At 43.0% G+C, this 15284-nt stretch overlaps 1 protein-coding gene across 2 annotated transcripts in view; it reads left to right on the top strand.

Moving 5' to 3' along the window:
• Positions 1 to 15284, top strand: part of LOC123329149 (elafin) — a 47205-nt gene that overhangs the window by 1942 nt on the left and 29979 nt on the right. Inside the window, exons 2-4 of one of the 2 annotated variants that reach the window (XM_044927604.2) lie at positions 526 to 689; positions 1546 to 1854; positions 2087 to 2255. In XM_044927604.2, coding sequence (XP_044783539.2) covers positions 526 to 689; positions 1546 to 1853 — 472 coding nt within the window. In that variant the 3' untranslated portion in view covers position 1854; positions 2087 to 2255. Of the gene's footprint in view, positions 1 to 525; positions 690 to 1545; positions 1855 to 2086; positions 2256 to 15284 lie in introns of those variants that run through there. The other variant, XM_045162605.1, reaches the window with a different exon arrangement.

Here is a 15284-nt window from a genome sequence, read left to right as displayed (position 1 = left end):
CTATTACTTTCTTGGTCCACTTCAGGGACTGCCTGTGAAATGGAAAAGTATAATGATTAGTCATTAAATGTTCAGGGCAAATTTGCCTTTGAGAGTTTTTCTTGAGATCAGGGGGAGAATGAAGGAAAAGCCTAGCATGATGCTGGGAAGAATAAATTGTTAGTGTAGGCCTGGGTGCGGCTTGCAGGAGCCGGGGAGTAGTGGGGGACAACCTTGGCTATGAAAACAGTATACTGGCCCTACCATGGACATGTTGAATGACTGTGGGTGATTCCTCTCTCTCCTTTGGGCTTCACACTCTTTAAGTATAAAGAATTTTGTCATGATGCTGCCTACAGACGAGCCAGCCTTACTTCTTTGTGAGAATGTGAGATAGCTCTTGCAGCTATTAGAAATGATGTAGCAACCGCCGTTTCTCCCTGTGGGTAATCCCTGGGGGAGGGCCCAAGGTCCCCCTCAGGATAGGGGTGGATATTTCCTGGTAGAACTAAGAAAAAGTAAGTCTTATCCCTTGTGAAACCACAGACCCACCCTTGGCACCAGGCCAAGCTGGAGCTGCATAAAACTAGGCTTGGCTTCAGCTCTCAGCTATATGCCTCCTGACAACATGAAGACTACAAGCTTCTTGGTCCAGGTGGTGGTCCTTCTCGTCCTTGGGACTCTGGTGGCACAGGCAGCTGTCGTAACAGGTGAGTGGACGAGTGGCCTGGCTGGGGCTGGCTTGGGTTGAGGAGAAGATGTTGGGGGCAGCCTGGGTCTTGACAAGGGGCAGCATGCAGAGCTGGAGCCCACTCTTCCGCCTGGACAGAAGGTTTTGAGTGTATCCAGAGAAGTAGGAAATTGCCCACTAGACTCCATGTGCATTCCACCCCAGGACTGAGAAATCAGGGCTGTTTGTGGAAGCAGTGTTGGAACATGACCTTGGTCTCAAGCACTGATACTTGGACAGAACATGCAATGAAGTAAGGAGCACCAGGAATCTGGGCCCTGGGTGTGGGGGTCTCTTCCCTGCCTGCCTGTCCCATCAAAGCACATCAGTCGTGTAAGAGGAGGTTAAGAACTAACAGGGCCTCAGAAATCATGGAGTCTGAAGACCTCTGTTTTCCAAAGCAGGACACTGAGACCTAGAGCAGGATGAGGAATTGTCAGGGCAATCTCCAGATCCAGGATGCAGCTCAGGTCTCCTGGCATGTGTTTCAAAGCTCCTTGTCCTTCCTCCAAGTTTCCTCAAAGATGAAAATGTGTCCTCATCTCCTGAAAGTCACTCCTCCCTGGCATATCCTCATGAGGGCCCCAGGACCCAGAATGGAGGGTGAGGGGAAGAAATGGACACCCAAAGGAAACCTGGTCCTATGGAGTTTTTCCCCAAAGCCCAGGGAACAGCTATCCGAGAGTGCAGACCCCAGCTGGCCCTGGTGAGCCTTCTCTATCTCAGTGTCCCTCAGCTTAAGGGACACCACAGTGAGCAGTGGCTGGACCTGGAGGAAAGACTAGATAGTTGAAGCAGACAGATTGGTCTAAATGTGGGGATATTTCTTTCAACAGGTAGTCCGAAAGGTCAAGGAAATGTATTCAACGGAAAGGGTCCAGTCAATGGTCAATCTCCTGTCAAAGGACAAGATCCAGTGAAAGGTCAAGATCCAGTTAAAGGTCAAGACCCAGTCAAAGGACAAGATGTAGTCGTAGCAGAAGACCGAGCCAGACTTCCATTCAAGCGTGGCTCCTGCCCCAGGGTTTGGATCCACTGCAAAGTGTGGAATCCCACCAACCAGTGTCTGAGAGATTTTCATTGCCCAGGGGCCAAAAAGTGCTGTGAAGGCTTTTGTGGGAAGACCTGTATGAATCCCTGGTGAGGTGAGAAATGAGTGGAGGGAAAGGAGGCCCATGAAGGGGCAGAGAGGCCGACTGGCTGAGGACAATTCTAGGCTAGTGGGGAGAGGACATGGGAGGTGATGGAGAGACTGAAGGGTCTCAGGGGCTACAACTGGGGTCCTGAGAAGGATGGCATGTGGACTTGGTCCTGCCTCCCACTGCCTGAGTCTTTCACCTGCTGACTCACATTTCCGATTCTCTTTTCTTCTACCAGGTAGAGTCTGTGCTTGTGCACCTGTGAAGTCCCCAGCAATGCAGGCCCCGGTGCCTGTAGCACGACCCTCTCCCACACTGCCCCTTCTTCCTCTCATCCGGGAGGTCCAAGCTTGAGCATGGACTGCCTCCCTCATGGACTTTCCAATAAAAGACTGCTTTCAACTCCATTTGTTTCTGACTCCTGTGACCTCTGGGCCCCCGAGAGCTCTGGGGAGATGGGTGTGGGTTTGGGACTTCCTATCCCCAGTGGAGAGTGGAGCAGGACCCATGGCAGATGTTCTTGGGGTGTGAAGGAGAGCAGGGGCAGGAACAAGAGGCCTATTCCTAGGGTTCCTTGCAGAAATCCAAAAATGAACCCAAGAACCGCAGCCTCCATTTCACCATTAAATGGAAACCTAGACATTTGGCCTCTGACCTCTGGCCTCAGAACAGGGAAATAAACCCCCAAACCTTCCCATTGACCTCCACTTCTGACCTGGCTATGATCAACCCTCCTGGCTAAACCTCTGACTCCCTCCTTCCCTTCCTCTAATGTTTCCCATGAATCTGTATCCTCCAAGAAGACAGAAAGACAGATGCCAGCAAATCCCTGCTCACGAAGCATTTCACCTGTTCATGCCTGAGGTGACCTCCAGTAACACGTAATTCCTTTGGGTGAAGCAATATCCTCTCCCAGCTTTCTATTTCAAGATGTGAGTGAGGAGGCAAGACACATCTATCCTTCCATGTCATTGCTGAATAAAGTTCTCTGGGGACATAGAAGTTGGGGTAGAGTAGACTGGAGGAGTGAAGACAGCAGGAGGGTGTATGTTGAGTAACGTTGGATGACCTCGTGGCTTTGCTGTTTGCTCAGCTGCCCCACTGCCCTTGTGCAATGGAGTTCTCCAGGAAGAAGTGGGAGGAGACTTGGGGTGCAGTGGGCACCCCACTTGGGAGTCAGGAGATCTGAGTTCTAGGTCTAGGCTCCTCCCAACTTGCTAGATGACTGCAGATAAATCTCTTTCTCTCTCTGAGCCTCAGTTTTGTCTATTCGGTTTGAGGAGAGTTGGATGAAATTATTCTGGAAGTATAATAATGAATGTCAGTTCAGCCCTGATATTCTGGTGCTGAAACATCTCTTCTTTGTGTGTGTGTGTTGGGCTCTGCTAGAGGGGAGGTGGGGAGCAGAGGCTTTGTTGGGGGTGAGAGAACAGAGAGCCCAGTGTCCCTTAGCCACCTACCCAGGAGCCAGGGTTCCCCTCTGATTCTCCAGGGGATGGACTGGACCAGGCATCTTGGAGCACAGACAAGAGCAGTGCCTAAACCCCTGGCCTGAGAAACCTATAATACACCACTGGTGGTAAGAATGGTTTCTGTCTTAGTGTTTTGTCTCTTCCAGATCCTGCACTAAACATGTCATAAGTATTGTCTTATTTCTCATTAGAACTCCCTCAGATGGGTATATACACCTCTTTAATTTTGTTAAAAGATTGAAACCATGGGACTTCCCTGGCAATCCAATGGGTCAGACTCTGTGCTTCCAGTGCAGAGGGTGTGGCTTTGATCCTCGATCAGGGAACTGAGGTCCTGCAAGGCATGCGGCACAGCCCAAAAAAAAATGATTGAAGTCATGAAAGCGTCATTAATCACCCAAAGACACAGAGCTAGTAAATGATGATAAGTCCTAGTTTTTCAAAATTTTTATTGAAGTATAACTGATTTACAATGTTGTGTTCATTTCTTTTGTGCAGCAAAGAGATTCAGTTATCCATATCCACACAGACTCTTTTTCATATGCTTTTCCATTACGATTTATCACAGGATACTGCATATAGTGCCCTGTGCTATACAGGAGGGCCTTGTTGTTTATTCATTCTATATATTATAGTTTGCACCTACTAATCCCAAACCCCCAATCCTTCCCTCCCCGCCCCCACCCCCTTGTAACCCTAAGTCTGTTCCCTATGTCTGTGAGTCTGTTTCTGTTTCACAGAGAAGGTCATTTTTGTCACATTTTAGATTCCACCTATAAGTGATATCATACAGTATTTGTCTTTCTCTTTCTGACTCTCTTCACTTAGTGTGATAATCTCTAGGTTCACCCATGTTGCTAGAGATGGCATTATTTCATTCTTTTTATGGCTGAATAGTACTCCATTGGGCGGGTTATGGTGGAAAGATCTGAGAGAATGTGGCCCCCTGGAGAAGGGAATGGCAAACCACTTCAGTATTCTTGCCTTGAGAACGCCATGAACTGTATGAAAAGGCAAAATGATAGGATACTGAAAGAGGAACTCTCCAGGTCAGTAGGTGCCCAATATGCTACTGGAGATCAGTGGAGAAAAAACTCCAGAAAGAATGAAGGGATGGAGCCAAAGAAAAACAATACCCAGCTGTGGCTGTGACTGGTGATAGAAGCAAGGTCCGATGCTGTAAAGAGCAATATTACATAGGAACCTGGAATGTCAGGTCCATGAATCAAGGCAAATTGGAAGTGGTCAAACAAGAGATGGCAAGAGGGAATGTCAACATTCTAGGAATCAGTGAACTAAAATAGACTGGAATGGGTGAATTTAACTCAGATGACCATTACATCTACTACTGCGGACAGGAATCCCTCAGAAGAAATGGAGTAGCCATCACGCTCAACAGAAGAGTCCGAAATGCAGTACTTGGATGCAATCTCAAAAGCAACAGAATGATCTCTGTTCATTTCCAAGGCAAACCATTCAATATCACAGTAACCCAAGTCTATGCCCCAACCAGTAACGCTGAAGAAGCTGAAGTTGAACGGTTCTATGAACACCTACAAGACCTTTTAGAACTAACACCCAAAAAAGATGTCCTTTTCATTATAGGGGACTGGCATGCAAAAGTAGGAAGTCAAGAAACACTTGGAGTAACAGGCAAATTTGGCCTTGGAATACGGAATGAAGCAGGGCAAAGACTAATAGAGTTTTGCCAAGAAAATGCACTGGTCATAACAAACACCCTTTTCCAACAACACAAAAGAAGACTCTACACATAGACATCACCAGATGGTCAACACTGAAATCAAGTTGATTATATTCTTTGCAGCCGAAGATGGAGAAGCTCTATACAGTCAGCAAAAACAAGACCAGGAGCTGACTGTGGCTCAGATCATGAACTCCTTATTGCCAAATTCAGACTTGAATTGAAGAAAGTAGGGAAAACCACTAGACCACTCAGGTATGACCTAAATCAAATCCCTTATGATTATACAGTGGAAGTGAGAAATAGATTTAAGGGCCTACATCTGATAGATAGAGTGCCTGATGAACTATGGAATGAGGTTCGTGACATTGTACAGGAGACAGGGATCAAGACCATCCCCATGGAAAAGAAATGCAAAAAAGCAAAATGGCTGTCTGGGGAGGCCTTTCAAATAGCTGTGAAAAGAAGAGAAGCGAAAAGCAAAGGAGAAAAGGAAAGATATAAGCATCTGAATGCAGAGTTCCAAAGAATAGCAAGAAGGGATAAGAAAGCCTTCCTCAGAGATCAAGGCAAAGAAATAGAGGAAAACAACAGAATGGGAAAGACTAGAGATCTCTTCAAGAAAATTAGAGATACCAAGGGAACATTTCATGCAAAGATGGGCTTCATAAAGGACAGAAATGGTATGGACCTAACAGAAGCAGAAGATATTAAGAAGAGGTGGCAAGAATACACAGAAGAACTGTACAGAAAAGATCTTCAGGACCCAGATAATCACGATGGTGTGATCACTGACCTAGAGCCAGACATCCTGGAATGTGAAGTCAAGTGGGCCTTAGAAAGCATCACTACGAACAAAGCTAGTGGAGGTGATGGAATTCCATCATTCCTGAAAGATGATGCTGTGAAAGGGCTACACTCAATATGCCAGCAAATTTGGAAAACTCAGCAGTGGCCACAGGACTTGAAACGGTCAGTTTTCATTCCAATCCCAAAGAAAGGCAATGACAAAGAATGCTCAAACTACCGCACAATTGCACTCATCTCACACGCTAGTAAAGTAATGCTCAAAATTTTCCAAGCCAGGCTTCAGCAATATGTGAACCGTGAACTTCCAGGAGTTCAAGCTGGTTTTAGAAAAGGCAGAGGAACCAGAGATCAAATTGCCAACATCCGCTGGATCATCGAGAAAGCAAGAGAGTTCCAGAAAAACATCTATTTCTGCTTTATTGACTATGCCAAAGCCTTTGACTGTGGGATCACAATAAACTGTGGAAAATTCTTCAAGAGATGGGAATACCAGACCACCTGACCTGCCTCTTGAGAAATGTGTATGCAGGTCAGGAAGCAACAATTAGAACTGGACATGGAACAACAGACTGGTTCCAAATAGGAAAAGGAGTACGTCAAGGCTGTATATTGTCACCCTGCTTATTTAACTTCTATGCAGAGTACATCATGAGAAACGCTAGACTGGAAGAAACACAAGGTGGAATCAAGATTGCCAGGAGAAATATCAATAACCTCAGATATGCAAATGACACCACCAATATGGCAGAAAGTGAAGAGGAACTAAAGAGCCCCTTGATGAAAGTGAAAGAGGAGAGTAAAAACGTTGGCTTAAAGCTCAACATTCAGAAAACGAAGATCATGGCATCTGGACCCATCACTTCATGGCAGATAGGTGGGGAAACAGTGGAAACAGTGGCTGACTTCATTTTTTGGGGCTCCACAATCACTGCAGATGGTGACTGCAGCCATGAAATTAAAAGACGCTTACTCCTTGGAAGGAAAGTTATGACCAACCTAGAGAGCATATTAAAAAGCAGAGACATTACTTTGCCAACAAAGGTCCATCTAGTCAAAGCTAGTTTTCCAGTTGTCATGTATGGGTGTGAGAGTCGGACCGTAAAGAAAGCTGAGCACTGAAGAATTGATGCTTTTGAACTGTGGTGTTGGAAAAGACTCTTGAGAGTCCCTTGGACTGCAAGGAGATCCAACCAGTTCATCCTAAAGGAAATCAGTCCTGAGTGTTCATCGGAAGGACTGATGTTGAAGCTGAAACGCCAATACTTTGGCCACCTGATGCAGAGAACTGACTCATTTGAAAAGACCCTGATTCTGGGAAAGATTGAGGGCAGGAGGAGAAGGGGATGACAGAGGATGAGATGGTTGGATGCCATCACCGATTCAATGGGCATGAGTTTGGGTAAACTCTGCGGGTTGGTGACAGACAGGGAAACTTGGCATGCTGCAGTCCATGGGGTCGCAAAGAGTCGGATGTGACTGAGCAACTGAACTGAACTGAACTGAGAGGACACTGCTCATGCGACTAAATTATTCTAACATATCAGAGACTCGGGGTGTTTTGCCTTATCATTTATTTCTCAAAAGAGACCACAGGAAGGAGGTTACTATGCCAGCCAGGCAGATGGAGTACCTGCCAGTGGAACTGAATCTCAGACTCCAACAGGAGAGATGCTTAAAGAGCAGGGACCTCCCAGTAAACGGTTGCAGCAACATTTTCTGATATTCCTGGGACATAATGAGGTGAGATGGCAGGGCTAGCAGAGCTGAGGGTCGCTGGTCTGGGTTGGAGCCTGCAGGGAAAGTGGATGTACCCAGGAGGGAGCTGCCTGCAGGTGTGGGGAAAATGTGCAAGACCCAGTGTGGAGACTTCATTTTCCTCCACAGTCTGTACTGGCTGCTGGGCATTAGATACAATAGCAACGTCTTCCAGTGTTGACCACGTGACCACATATAGGAGAGGAACCTCGTTGTTCCACCCTCCCAAGCTCTTGGTTGTGTCTCGAACCCTTGTAATTGTCCAAGCCACCTTTTTTGTTCTTCGTGGCTTGAGGGTGTGCCAAGACCCTCTCCAATGTGAGTATTCTCTCGCTTGCCCAATATGTAGCTCTGGCTCAGCTCATTCCTGGGTTTCTTTCAATGGTTTGTGTTGTTGCTGTAGGGGTGGAGGTGAGTTGAGGAGCCTCCTGTGTCTCAGTCCTGGACCAGAACTTCCTGTTTGCAGTTCTTTTACATATACATCCGGAGAAGGCAAAGGCACCCCACTCCAGTACTCTTGCCTGGAAAATCCCATGAATGGAGGAGCCTGGTTGGCTGCAGTCCATGGGGTCGCTAAGAGTCAGACACGACTGAGCGACTTCACTTTCACTTTTCACTTTCATCCATTGGAGAAGGAAATGGCAACCCACTCCAGTGTTCTTGCCTGGAGAATCCTGGGAACGCGGGAGCCTGGTGGGCTGCCGTCTATGGGGTCACACAGAGTCGGACACAACTGAAGTGACTTAGCAGTAGCACATATACATCTGGGAGTGGAATTGCTGAGTCATCTGGTAATTCTATGCTGATATTTGGAGGAACTGTCAGGCTGTTTTCCACAGAGTTCGCACCATTTTACCTTCTCCCCAGCAATGTACAAGGGTTCCAATTTCTTCACCTCCTGGTCGATGCTTGTCATTTTCCATTAATTTTTTTTTCTTATAGTCACACTATTGGGTATGAAGTGGTATCTTGTGATTTTGATTTGCATCTGCCTAAAAGCCTCTTGATGAAAGTGAAAGTGGAGAGTGAAAAAGTTGGCTTAAAGCTCAACATTCAGAAAACGAAGATCATGGCTTCTGGTCCCATCACTTCATGGGAAATAGATGGGGAAACAGTGGAAACAGTTCAGACTTTATTTTTCTGGGCTCCAAAATCACTACAGATGGTGACTGCAGCCATGAAATTAAAAGATGCTTATTCCTTGGAAGGAAAGTTATGACCAACCTAGAAGCGTATTCAAAAGCAGAGACATTACTTTGCCAACAAAGGTTCGTCTAGTCAAGGCTATGGTTTTTCCTGTGGTCATGTATGGATGTGAGAGCTGGACTGTGAAGAAGGCTGAGCCCCGAAGAATTGATGCTTTTGAACTGTGGTGTTGGAGAAGACTCTTGAGAGTCCCTTGGACTGCAAGGAGATCCAACCAGTCCATTCTGAAGGAGATCAGCCCTGGGATTTCTTTGGAAGGAATGATGCTAAAGCTGAAACTCCAGTACTTTGGCCACCTCATGCGAAGAGTTGACTCATTGGAAAAGACTCTGATGCTGGGAGGGATTGGGGGCAGGAGGAGAAGGGGACGACAGAGGATGAGATGGCTGGATGGCATCACTGACTCGATGGACCCGAGTCTCGGTGAACTCCAGGAGTTGGTGATGGACAGGGAGGCCTGGCGTGCTGCGATTCATGGGGTCGCAAAGAGTCGGACACGACTGAGCAACTTCACAAATCACATTGACTAATGATGGAGAAGGCAATGGCACCCCACTCCAGTACTCTTGCCTGGAAAATCCCATGGACCGAGGAGCCTGGAAGGCTGTAGTCCATGGGGTCACTAAGAGTCAGATACGACTGAAGTGACTTAGCAGCAGCAATGACTAGTGATGTTGAGCATCTTTTCCTGGTGCTCACTGGTCACTTGTGTATCTTCAGAGAAATGTCTAAGTTCTTTGCCCATTTTTAAATTGGGCTGTTCATCTTTTTAATGTGGAATTATGAGAGATCTTTATATAGTCTGGGTCATAGGCCCTTATCAGAGACCTGGTTTGTTTCTTCTTCTCAGCAGGATCTTCTTACTATCCTGCTAGGATCCTTTGATGCACAAGTTTTTAATTTTGTTGAACCTTATGTGTTTTAAATATCCTTTGATTTGAAGCTATTATATATAAAGCAGTCAGTGGATTTACTCTTTGAGCTACCTCTCTCCCTCATCCTCTCTGATGGAAGTTTTGGTATTTGTACTTTATCACAATAGGTCACATTTACATACTATTTATTACTCCTTCATCAGACTTAATTCCACAATGAAAATGTTCAGTACTCAATAATAATATCTTGTCTCTTGGAAACTCCCTAGGAAAGTTGTCAGAAACAATATTTCTTGAGTTCTTGCACATTTAGAAATATATTTAAGTCAAGGACAAATTAGTTGTACGAAAATCCTCAGTGCATATTTTCTTCCATAGAGTATCTAAGTTTTGCTTCACTATTTTCTGGCATTGAGTATTGCTATCTTACAACCTGATTTCTTAAGGTTTTGTTTCTTTTTTAGCTGGAGGGGGAGTGTTGGCCTCCTGAAGGCTTCTATTTTTATCTTGAAAGACCACAATATTTACTTGCATTCATCTTGTGTTTACTATAAGGTGAGCTTTTAATTGTAGACTCAAATCTTTTATTTCAGAAATATTTTCCTCAATTATTGTTTTAAATAATTCTTCTGTTTTGTTGACTTGGTTTTCTTCCTGGTAGGACTTGATTTTCATGTCTGATGGATCTTCACTGACTTTTTAATATTTAAAACTGTGTTTTTAAGCTACTTCTTTATTTTTATTTTATGTCATATGCTTTTCTTATGGTTCCCTTTTTCTTCTTTACTTTACTTAATTCTTACTCATGAAATATTTTTCTCCTTTTCTTCAATTTCTCTTCTCTCCATCAGATTCTATTTCACATCTTCCTGATACCTTGGTATCTCTTCTTTGAGTTTCTATATTTCTGTCTTATGATGGTTCCTCATACTTTTGGGCTTCCCTAGTGGCTCAGACAGTAAAGAATCTGCCTTTAGTGTGGGAGACTGGGTTCATTCCCTCTGTTGGAAAGATCCCCTGAGAAGGGAATGGCTACCAACTCCAGTATTTTTGCCTGGAGAATTCCATGGACAGAGAAGCCTCAGTTGAGTTACAAATCCATGGGGTAGCAGAGTTGGACATGGCTGAGCAACTTTCACTTCTCCTCATACCTTTAATTTGCTTCACTAGTTTTAAAAATCTATTTTAGATTATAATTTTTTCTCAGCTTTGTGGTGACATTTTACTGGGGATTTTAAAACTCCTCTTTCAAATACTTTTAAGGTTTGCTTCTCATTTCTGTTTTTTTAAAAAGGAGGCTCTTTATACAGCTTATATGATTTCCAAATTTCTTTCTGATTTTAAAATCAGAGTCAGGGACTATCTTTTGAAAGGAGAATCTTATCTGAGTGGGAAGGGTTGAAAGTAATAGGTTTCTTAATTTAGCTCAAGGGCTCCCTCCTCCATTGCAGCTTTCCTAATACATAGGTGGACTTCTCTTTCTTAGGTACTAAAGAGGAGGGCTCCCACCATCAGCCCTGGCCACTATATGATATTACTCCAGCACTGCAAGGTAATGAGCGCTCTCATAAATACCCTGTATTCTTCTCTATTTATTTTATTCATATCTCCCAGCTCTTGTGTCCTGCCTTGCTTATTCTCAGACCCACTCACTTCAGCTCCCACTCAAGGTGGGCACTTTGCCTTCTGAGAGGTGAATATTTTCTAATTGAAAGTGTCAGTATGGGAGGGAGCTGTGGTATGGCAGGTACTGTGCAGAGTCTCCATCTACATGCATTTCAGGTGCTCCCAGACTGCCTTCCTGCAGGGGTTGTAAATCAAATGCCTATCTTTCCCTAGACTCTTTCATATCCAGGATTTCACACATGATTTGGGTTCTTACAATGAGATGTGCTCATACAATAGCTGAAATTCTTTTTCTGCTTGAACTACCTAGGTGTTTCTTTTGACTGCCTCTGATTCATGCACTGTTTTACTTTTACATTATGACATATTTTACACATCCCTTTGTAACACTTATAATGATTATATGTGTATATAATCATTTCTTTAGATGCAGCTCTCAATTACCCTGTTTTCTCCACTCACGTGATTACTTGAGTGCTTTATTCTAACCTATAATGAATTTTGGTGGCTCAGTGGTAAAGAATCTGCCTGCCAATTCGGGAGATATGAGTTTGATCCCTGGGTCAGGAAGATCCCCTGGAGAAGGAAATGGCAACCCTCCCCAGTATTCTTGCCTGAGAAATCCCATGGACTGAGGAGCCTGGGGGGCTACAGTCCATGAGGTTGCAAAAGAGTTGGACACGACTTAGCAACTAAACAACAACAACAAATTATGAATTTTAATTTTCTTTATTCTATGTGTTCGGATCATAAGAGTAGTAATTTTTGTTGTGATGAAATAAAATTCTTATTTCCAGACAGGATAAGAAAAAATTAAACACAAAATTCTCTCTCTGCATCCATTTGGGCCTCTTCCCTCCCTCCCTAACGTGTAGTGTGCGCTTGCATTACATATTAACCAAACTTCTTCGAAGACAGGAGTGTCTGCCTGACCTTAAAGATAACATTTCCTCCTTTCTTCTGACATTAGCAATATAATTTCTTAAAAGGATAGCATTCTTCCCCAACTCTATGGAGGATCACGGACTTCCTGCTCTCTTTATGCCTGCTTACCGGCACTATGCGTCCTTGGTGAACTTTGTATAAAATATCAGTATGTCATTTTGATGTGTGATGCTTTGTCTCAAAAATGTGTATGCCTGTGCCTTCAACTTGCACTTGGTGGAACAGTTACTCAGAGCTTTCTGAGAGTCTCTCTTCCGGGTTATAATCTTAGTCTGGTTCAAATAAAATTCCCTTTCTTCTTAATTGTTAACTGAACTTTCATCGACCGTTGTAACAAGAAAAAAATTAGACACTGATATGGATAAAGGCGGAGCTACTCGTGCTTGTCCTCTTTCCCGTCCCGTCATCATCATGTAACCAGTATTCACAGCAGTGGCTATTCCTTCAAACACTTTTCCTTTTTCACACACAAGTATGTTCATATACAGGAGTTCTATGTTCAACTGGAATAGTATCAAAACCCGTATAGTACTCTCCAACTTTTTTTTCTGTTGGTAAGATTGCATGGACATCACTGGAAGTCAGTAAACAGAGGCCTAGTGATATTCATTTTTGGTAATATATTTATAAATGTAACAGGATCCCATCCCACATGATGAGTTTTTTGGTAAAGCAACATTTATTTATTTATTTTTCTTCTCCTTCCTTCTATCCTGCCTTCTTAACCTGTATCCTCCTTCAACCACTTCAGTCCAGTTCAGTTCAGTCACTCAGTCGTGTCCGACTCTTTGCAACCCCATGAATCGCAGCACGCCAGGCCTCCCTGTCCATCACCATCTCCCGGAGTTCACTCAAACTCATGTCCATCAAGTCGGTGATGCCATCAGCCATCTCATCCTCTGTCATCCCCTTTTCCTCCTGCCCCCAATCCCTCCCAGCATCAGAGTCTTTTCCAGTGAGTCAACTCTTCACCTGAGGTGGCCAAAGTACTGGAGTTTCAGCTTTAGCATCATTCCTTCAAAGAACACCCAGGGCTGATCTCCTTTAGAATGGGCTGGTTGGATCTTCAACCACTTAGGGAATGTATATTAATATTATGATGTGCAGTCTTAATATCACAGTAGCGATATTTGTTTACTATAACCAAGTTAGAAACATACTCTCATTATGTGCAAGTCATCTGTCTGGTGACTCTCTATTTTTTTTCATTTGCGTATCTGTCTATGGTTGCTGTAATACCACTTTACCATAATTATTACAGCTTTAAAATAAAACTTGATATCTCCTATATCAAGTCTTATTAAATTATTCTTCTTCAAGAGTATTTTGGCTATTGTGCCTTTGCATTTTTTGTATGCATTTCAGAATTGCATTGCCAAGTTTCTCTTGGTTTACTTTTGCAAAAACTTTTCTGGGGGTTTGATTGCATTGAGACTGAAAATCAATTTGCAGAGAATTGGCATACTTATCATATTGAGTCTTCCAATCCATGAACATCATATACGTTTCTGATTTGGGGTATTAAAAAATGTCTGTCACTAAAGTTTTATAATTTTCTTCGTAGTGTTTCTGCACAAAACCTATTATGTGTATTTATAAGCTCTTCATGTTTTATATGATTATACAAATTATTGATAGCATATTAAAAAGCAGAGATATTACTTTGCCAACAAAGGTCCGCCTAGTCAAGTGTATGGTTTTTCCAGTGGCATCACCGACTCGATGCACATGAGTTTGGGTGATCTCCGGGAGATGGTGATGGACAGGGAGGCCTGGCATGCTGCGATTCATGGGGTCGCAGAGTTGGACATGACCGAGCGATTGAACTGAACTGAACTGAAAAATTATTGAAATTTCATTTGCTGATTTGTGTTGTTGATTTACGTAGTACCATTGAGTTTTGTATATTTCCTTTGTATGCATCTGTTGTGATAAATTCTCATTGAGCCTAACAATTATCTGTAGATCTGTTTGAAATTTTATGAACATAGTTGATTTTTGTGTTCATGAATCTATGTTCTATGAATAAGATTTACTTAAAATCTTCCTTTTTCATAGAATCCTTGTTGATAATTTTATTTTTAAACAGATTTATTAACATATAATTGACATGAGTCCTTATTAAGCTCTGGTATCAAGATTATGTTTACTTCATATGACATGCTGGGAATTGTTTCTTATTTTTATTTATGTCATATTAGAATTAGTTGTTCCTTGTTTGCCTTATAGAATATGCTTACGAAGAGGTCTGATCCTGGTGCTTTTTTTTGGTCAAATATTGTTGACCATTGTTTCCATCTTTGCAATAGTTTTCTACTTTTTCTTGTGTCAGTTACAGTTCAGAAAGTTACTTTTTCTATGATCCTTTTGTAGCATTTAGTTTTTTTGTCAGGTGAATTGAAAAAATTAATGAAACAATTTCACCAATTTAAGGATATCATGAAGCAGAAATGCGTAAGTCCAGAGCAGAAAGAATCGAACAACAGCAGGCATTATCTAGAGAAGAGGAGAAAAGAGTGCCACCCTGAGCTATTTTGAGCAGGTCTAAGAGTGAGTTAAAATTTTTACTTACAAACCATATCACAGATAAAGACCTTTCTCTATAATATGTAAGGAGTGCTAGAAAATGACAAGAAAAAAGCTAAAGACTATATAGGAAAATGAGCAAAAGAAACAATGTTTTCAGATAAAGAAATATAAGTAGCTTTTAAGATATGAAAAATGCTTGAAATAATTCATGATGGAGAAATGCTAAAGTCTCTCACTGTTTCCATTGTTGCCCCGTCTACTTGTCATGAAGTGATGGGACCGGATGCCATAATCTTAGTTTTTTGACTCTTGAGTTTTAAGCCAGCTTTTTCACTCTCCTCTTTCACTTTCATCAAGAGCCTCTTTAGTTCCTCTTTACTTTCTCCCATAAAGGAGGTGTCATCTGTGTATCTGAGGTTGTTGACATTTCTCCTGGCAATCTTGATTCCAGCTTGTGCTTCATCCAGCCCAGCATTTCACATGATGTACTCTGCATATAAGTTAAATAATCAGGGT

Source organism: Bubalus bubalis, chromosome 14 (assembly GCF_019923935.1).
Source record: "Bubalus bubalis isolate 160015118507 breed Murrah chromosome 14, NDDB_SH_1, whole genome shotgun sequence".
In the NCBI taxonomy this organism is placed as follows: Eukaryota; Metazoa; Chordata; class Mammalia; order Artiodactyla; family Bovidae; genus Bubalus; species Bubalus bubalis.
Note: the sequence above shows the minus strand (reverse complement) of the source record. Positions and strands in the feature narration are given on the sequence as shown.